Source organism: Emiliania huxleyi (genome assembly GCF_000372725.1).
Source record: "Emiliania huxleyi CCMP1516 unplaced genomic scaffold EMIHUscaffold_25, whole genome shotgun sequence".
Taxonomy (NCBI): domain Eukaryota; phylum Haptophyta; order Isochrysidales; family Noelaerhabdaceae; genus Emiliania; species Emiliania huxleyi.
In genome coordinates this window covers 123,052-129,518 of record NW_005200170.1, presented here as the reverse complement: position 1 = coordinate 129,518, position 6,467 = coordinate 123,052, and the positions used below count along the sequence as shown (strand labels likewise).

The 6,467-nt window shown below is 67.9% G+C and overlaps 3 protein-coding genes across 3 annotated transcripts in view; 2 read left to right on the top strand and 1 right to left on the bottom strand.

The window, feature by feature from the left end:
- Positions 1 to 310: 310 nt before the first annotated feature.
- EMIHUDRAFT_450349 (hypothetical protein) lies at positions 311 to 2,001 on the top strand (the record flags this gene model as incomplete). Its single annotated transcript, XM_005778072.1, has 6 exons — positions 311 to 568; positions 657 to 734; positions 806 to 877; positions 951 to 1,019; positions 1,148 to 1,390; positions 1,972 to 2,001. 6 exons carry the CDS (start codon positions 311 to 313, stop codon positions 1,999 to 2,001), a joined length of 750 nt encoding a protein of 249 aa, XP_005778129.1.
- Positions 2,002 to 2,087: 86 nt separating this feature from the next.
- Positions 2,088 to 3,548, bottom strand: EMIHUDRAFT_205779 (hypothetical protein; the record flags this gene model as incomplete). The annotated part of the gene is made up of 6 exons (XM_005778071.1): positions 2,088 to 2,226; positions 2,296 to 2,672; positions 2,844 to 2,870; positions 2,959 to 3,069; positions 3,189 to 3,290; positions 3,384 to 3,548. The coding sequence occupies 6 exons, from the start codon at positions 3,546 to 3,548 to the stop codon at positions 2,088 to 2,090; spliced, it is 921 nt and encodes a 306-aa protein (XP_005778128.1).
- Positions 3,549 to 3,612: 64 nt separating this feature from the next.
- Positions 3,613 to 6,467, top strand: part of EMIHUDRAFT_205778 (hypothetical protein) — a gene marked incomplete at both ends in the record, with an annotated part of 11,824 nt that continues 8,969 nt past the window's right edge. Inside the window, 7 exons of the mRNA XM_005778070.1 lie at positions 3,613 to 3,803; positions 4,514 to 4,682; positions 4,847 to 4,960; positions 5,427 to 5,519; positions 5,748 to 5,989; positions 6,218 to 6,248; positions 6,318 to 6,353. Of these exons, the coding sequence (XP_005778127.1) occupies positions 3,613 to 3,803; positions 4,514 to 4,682; positions 4,847 to 4,960; positions 5,427 to 5,519; positions 5,748 to 5,989; positions 6,218 to 6,248; positions 6,318 to 6,353 (876 nt within the window). The remainder of the gene's footprint in view (positions 3,804 to 4,513; positions 4,683 to 4,846; positions 4,961 to 5,426; positions 5,520 to 5,747; positions 5,990 to 6,217; positions 6,249 to 6,317; positions 6,354 to 6,467) is intronic.

Sequence of the window (6,467 nt, the reverse complement as noted above, 5' to 3'; positions counted from 1 at the left end):
CGCTTTGCGTCGGCGAAAGCCACCACAAAAGGAAACTTGAGAGCGCCGCAACTCTCGAGTTTCCCTGAGTCTGAGAGCTGGTCTGGGACAAAAGAGGCGAAACCGAGGAAACCGGCAAAATCCTCAGTATTTCCCTTTTCACAACAACATACGACCACTTCCCTTTTCACAGATAGGTTGAAAAGAAATAACCAGCACACACCGCGAGGTATCTGGAGATTCGACTCTCGCACCAAAGCGGCACGGACCGGCGAGGAGTTACACTCGACGACACTGCTGATCTGCCTGAGAGCTGCTCCACACAGACGCAATGCTCTTCGTCGCTCCGCTTCTACTGTCGCTGCTCCACGCCCCAGCCGTGCTTCGCCGCTCGGCTGCGCCCACCGCCGGCGCCGCCGCGGTCGGAGCATATTCTCCTGCTGCCGCTGCGCATCCTCGGTCGCCGGCGCCGCGGATGCAGTTCTTCGCCAAGGTGAAGGAGATCAACGAGGCCAACAAGATGAAGACGGTGACTAAGGGCGCGCCGCCTCGCGTGCGCGGCAAGCGGCTGCCAGCAGACATCGTCGAGGTGACGCAGAGATTCAAGAAGGCACCGAGTCGGCTGCTGGTATGCAGCGTGGACGCTGCCCCAGATGCCTCGATGCCGTGATCCGTAGGAGTACACGCGGCAGCAGCTCGAGCAGCTCTGGGGCGCGCTTGTCGCTGCGTACGGCAGCGAAGCGCTCGCGCGCGAGGTTTGGCTCTCCGCCTCGACGTGCGGATCGTACCGCCGACGCGCCTTCTCACCGCCCGGGTGGAACCGCAGGCGGTCTTCTCCAACCCGCAGATTATCAACCCGTCGTACACGTTTTGCAACACCCTGCTTCTCTCGAAAGACGTCCTCTCTTCGGGCGGACGGGGTCGCCTTCACACCACTCCGCCAGCTTCATAGCCAGCCTGCTGGTTCACAGGTCCTCTTTGAGATGATGGGCAAGGAGGAGGCGCTCGACGTCATGCTCAAGAACCCCGCCGTTCTGCAGGCGAGGCTGACCGAGACTGGCTGAGATTGGCCGAGACTGGCCGAGACTGCAGGGAGAGCCGAGGTGGGCAGATTGCCCCAGACCCTTGACACGCCGACGAGAGAATTGCTTTTGTTGCTGCTGCGCAGTGCGGCCCCTCCCTCGACACGCTCGGGCCCGACGAGATCAAGGGCTTCGCAAACATCCGCGGGCTCGGCAACAAGATCCCGGAGAGCGCGCGGCTGGGCCTCATCTCCTTCACCATCGGCGCCGCCCTCTTCCCCGTCATCGCCACATTGCTCGGCTTCGAGGACGCCGCCTCGGTTGCCTTCGCCAAGCCGCTGGTAGGCATCTTCTTCTCGGTCCTCATCGAGGGCTCGCGCATCATCATCGTCGGCACCATCGCTAAGGCGAAGCTGGCGGGCGACGAGCGGATCGAGCGCGCGCAAGCCAACGAGGCCAGGCGCATGGGCGGCAAGAAGAGCACTGGCAGGGCAGCCGCGCCGGCGCGGGCGCGGTGAGAGGTGTGGGGATGGGGGCGGCGGAGGGGCGACGACCCGACGACCGCTCCACATTTGGTATACGCGCTTCTGACGCGTCTCTCCACGGAGACGAGAGAGATCGCTGGACGCGGGACAGTTACAGTTTCTTTTCAAAGATCGAGAGAGCCCCTGCCCCTGCGCGAGAGCGCGATCTGGCATCTGCGTCTGTCTCTGGGCCTCGCGGTCGCGCGCCCTCGCCTTCACGGCGCTCAGCCCCGCGCCGCGTCCTCGAGAGCCTTTAGCCGCCCGCTGAGCTCCGAGAGGCTCGCCTCAACCTTGGCGACGCGCTCGCCCACCGGCTCGCCCGCCTGCGTCGACGACGACGGCAGCGCCCCTTCGCCGCGGCCACGCAGCACATGCGACGCCTCTGCAATGACGCAGCCGCAGCGCGGTCCGCTGAGCGCGGTTCTTTCTGACGGCCTCTGCTGCAGGCACGCACGGCAGCTGGCCTCGTCCGCTAGGAGACTCGCGCCGGGCCTAGCAAGGAGCGCCGGTGATGGTGTCGAGGGCGGTGTCGCCTCTCAGTGTCCCTCGGCGCAGCCAGCGCTCACTCCGACGAGCGCTCCCATTTGCACGCAAGCGCCGGCCAGTCGGTGACGTCGAAGCCCGCCGCCTCTGGATCCATCCGGGTCGCCCTTATTGGCCTTGCACGGTGCCGTTCGCTTACAAGTTGCTCAGCCAAGAGCCTCGCGCTGCTACGAGTGGGAGGCGCCGAAGATGAACGCGAGACCTTCGCCCTCGTCCTTGGTTCCAACTTCAGCTTCGGCGCCCCGGTCATGTTCGGCGCGTCGAGGCGGAACATGAAGTTTGTGGAGTACTGAGAGATGTCGGCGCGGATAGTCACGTCGACGAGGGCGGCGGCCGCCTCCCACACGCCGGCGCTGGGCACGCTGTCGGCCGCGCTCCCACCCCCGCTACGCGCGGCGGCGACCACCTCCGGCCTTGTGCGGAGCCGGTGGTACGCATGGTACGCAGTCTTGCTGGGGAAGGTGCGGAGGCTTTCGGCGGCCCAAGGGCCGGGCGCCATGTGCCACGGTCTGGTCGGCAGCTCCCTCGACTTGGTCAGGTAAGGCTGCGCGATCTGCCGTGCGCTGTACCCGAGGGCGAAGAGGGCGGTCAGCATGCGTATCGCCTACCCCCGTTAAGCGGGCGAGCTGCACAGGTGCGTAGCGAGGTCGGAATGACAGTGCAGCAGCCGAGGCGCCTCACATCGCTGTGGAGGCGCGTCGTCCGTCTGGGTCAGCTCAATCTGCACGGCGCGCGGCCGGTGGCGGGCAAAGAGGCGGCGCGCCGAGTGAAGGACTTGTGGCTCGTAGCCCTCAACATCCGCCTTGAGTCGCGGAAAAGACACGCAGGTGAGCCTCGCCGCAACCGTGGGCCGTGTCTCCTGCTCGAGCGCGCGCCTTGAGCAGGCAGACCTCGTCCTGCCCATCCACCACGTCGTCGAGCCGCGTGCTGCGCCGCTGCACCTCGCGGGTGATGACCCACTTGTTGCCGAGCTTGAGCGCACCATTCTCCCCCACCATCGCCTACCAAATGTGGAGGAGCTTGGATGCCTGAGCGGTGTGCGTGCGTCGAGTGGGCCATGCGTCGCCGTAATGCCCAGCTGCAGCTTGGCGTTCGTCTTGCGCCGTGACCCGGTGGGCACGCGGATGCTGAAGTTCTTTGGTGGGCCGTCGTGCACCAACAGCGGGTGCACCGTCGCGCGTGTCGCGAAGCCGGGGTTGAGGGCGAGACCGAGGCCGAGCACCTGAGGTGTGTTGGGCGCAGGGGAAACTGAGGCAGTAGTGCAGGGCGTGCAGGGCTGGACGAGAGCGCGGCCCGCCTCTAGGAAGTCCGGCACGGGCTCAAAGACGGTGACGCGGCAGCCGAGCGCCAGGCTGAAGAGGCTGAACCAGCCATAGTTACCGCCCACATCCACCACTGCCCCACCCCGACCGCAGCAGCCCAAGACGGCCTCGTGCCACGCGTGCGTCAGGACCGGCTCCACCACCAGCCCCACCTTCATTTTGTCCATGTCCTGATCATCCGGCTTGAAGGCAAACTCGAAACTGGGGCTGGTCTTTGTCGCGATGCTCTGCAGCACCGCGCCGGACGGCGTGCGCCATCTGCGAGCCGTGAGCGTGCAGCCGCCACACGCCGCGCAGTCGCACCTCTCCTGGCAGATGCGACCCTCGCTGGCTAGCACGAGCGGCGCGCAGTCGGGACTGCAGGATGGGCTCTTTGTCGAGGAGATGAGCTGCCAGCGCTTGGGCCTGGCAGAGTGGGACAGCCGGCGAGTGGCTGGCGGATTGACGCACGCCCGAAGATCGGCGGGTAGGGACTCGTTGCCGAGGAATGTGTATGCGGAGAGAGGCGGGGGGAGCCAGCGGGGAGGTGACATACACACAGCCGTGACTAGGTAGGTAGGTGTCCGTAAACCAGCTCAGAGCTTGACACGTTCGAGTTACGTACGTCCCGCAATCGTTCGTGGGGTTGTTTTCTTCTTTTTAGTGTAGTTAAATCTTCATTTTAATGAGACCGAACATACCGGAGGTGAACTGCTTGGCGCAACGGATTTTTCTTTTTTCATCGGATGGCCGGCGGGAACTCAGCTTCCCGAAGGCTCGCTCCTCCTCGCCCTCGCCGTCACCGCCCTCACCACTGCCGTCCTTCTCGCTGCACCCTGCCCCCTCCTCGCTGCGCCCTGCGCCCTGCCTAGCTCGGCTTCTCTCTACCCTCGCTGTGGCTGCTCGCTCCTCGCTGCCCTCCACCACGGCCCTCGCCGCCGCTGCCCTCGCCGCCGCCGCCCTCGCCGCCGCCGCCCTCGCCGCCGCCGCCCTCGCCGCCGCCGCCCTCTCCGCCGCCGCCTTCACCGCCACCACCCTCGCCGCCGCCGCCGTCCCCACCGCCTCCGTCACTTGTCATCGTCGTCTGTCGCCGCCACCGCCGCCGCCTCTACTCTCACCGCTGCCCGTCCCGCTCGTCCCACAGGCGCCTGGCGTTGGGGCTAGACCGCATGCAGCCGCTAGACCGCATGCAGCCGCCCGAGCGAGAGCGCATGCAGCTTCAGGCCGGGACGTCTCGCGGCGTGCGCCTGTGCATGACGCCTGGCTGCACCCTCAGAGCGTACCACCTCGGCCCGTGCTCGAATGAAGAGCGGGTCGCGCTTCTCGGCGCGGCAGCGCCCCATCGCAATCGCGGCGCGGGCAGCAGCCCGTCGAAGCTGTGAAGAGCGTCTCTTCACACGGCTGGCTGTGAACAGGTGATGCAGGTGCTGTCCCAAAGATGTCACGGCTGCTGGACCCCGGCGCGCCTCATGGCGAGGCGCCGCCGGCCCCGCCGAACGGGCGCTGCTCGGTCGTGTACTCGAATCTGCACGGCACTTTCACCACGGACGAAGAGCCGCCCCAGTTCTGGTCGGAAGACGCGGCGTCGGAGGTTCCGACGCGCGGTGCGGCAAACGCTTGCGGCGCCTGGTCTCGCGCCCCTCCACCCGAGCCGCCCGAGGAGCGCACCTCTCGCTCGCTCCCTCTCCCCCTCTCGCCCCCTCTCCCCCTCTCGCTCCCTCTCCCTAGCTCTCGCTCCCTCTCTCTCGCTCTCGCTCTTCCCTCTCTCGCTCTCGCCCCCCTCCCCCCCCCCTCTTTCCGCTCTCGCTCCCTCCCCCCCGCTCCCCCCCGCTCCCCCCCGCCCCCCCCGCCGCGGCCCCCACCCGTCGTGCCACCTCCCAGACCGAGTCGCACGGCAGTAGGTCGAGGCCCATGTCTCGCGAGCCCGGCCCGTCCGGCAAGCAGCGCCCGTGGAGCGCTTTGTTGCCGGCCCCGCGCCGCCGCCCGCCGTTGCGCACGCGGCCGCCGCAGCCGCCGCGGCCGACGCAGCCGCCTCACTCGCAGCACTTGCGGGGCAGGCGGCGCAGGTGCGAGTGGCGCCCCCGCCGGCTGCGGAGGGCGCGGCGAAGGTCGCCCGTCTGCCAGCCGGGGAGCTGCGTGGCGACGCGCAAGTCGTGCGCGCGCCTGAGGCTGAGGCGGAGGCGGAGGCGGAGTCGGAGAAGAGGGGCAAGCAAGACGAGGAGGAGGGTGTCGAGGACACGGCGAGCGAGGCGGCGGAGGCAGAGGGGGCGAAGGGGGGCAGCGAGGACGCCGAGGCGGTGGAAGAGGCGGTGGAGAAGGCGGTGGAAGAGGCGGCGGTGACTGCGGCGGCGGCGGCGGGGGAGACTCCTGTTGCGGAGGCCGAGGGGCTGCAGCTCCACCTCTCGAGCGAAAGCAGCACCGGCTACAAGTGCGTGGTCAAGCACCGCTCTGGCCGCTTCCGGGCGAAGCACAAGGTGGGCGGAAGGACTGTCACCATCGGCACCTTCGACACGGCGGTCGACGCGGCGGTGGCGTACGCGAAGGCGGTGGCCGCTGACGACTCGGCAGATGGAGACGAGGGCCCTGGGACGCCCCCTGGGACGCCTCCCGGCACGCCTCTGTCGGACGACGATGACGACGACGAGGAGGAGGACGAGGAGGAGGACGAGGAGGGCGAGGAGGACGAGGAGGACGAGGAGGACGAGGAGGAGGAGGGGGAGGAGGAGGAGGAGGAGGAGGAGGAGGGTGGTGGCGGAGGAGAGGTGGAGGGGCTGCCACGGCGCACCTCATCGGCGTCGCCGCCCTGCCCGACCGCGCCGTCTCTCACACCCCTCCGCCCTGCGAGTAGGCCGGGCTCGGCGCGGTACCGGGTCCTGCAGGTCGCGCCGCGCGAGACTTCCTCTGTGGTGATGCGGAGCTTATGACCCGACTCGGGCACTCTGCCGCAGGCGCTGCTCGGCGGCAAGACCTCGCGCGCCGACATTGTCGAGGCGCTACCTTTCCGCCTCACCCCTCCCCTTCTCCCGGTCAATGATAGATATCCTTGGACCACATACCCCCCCCTTCCTCTCTCCTTCTTTCTCCTTTCCCCCTCCCCC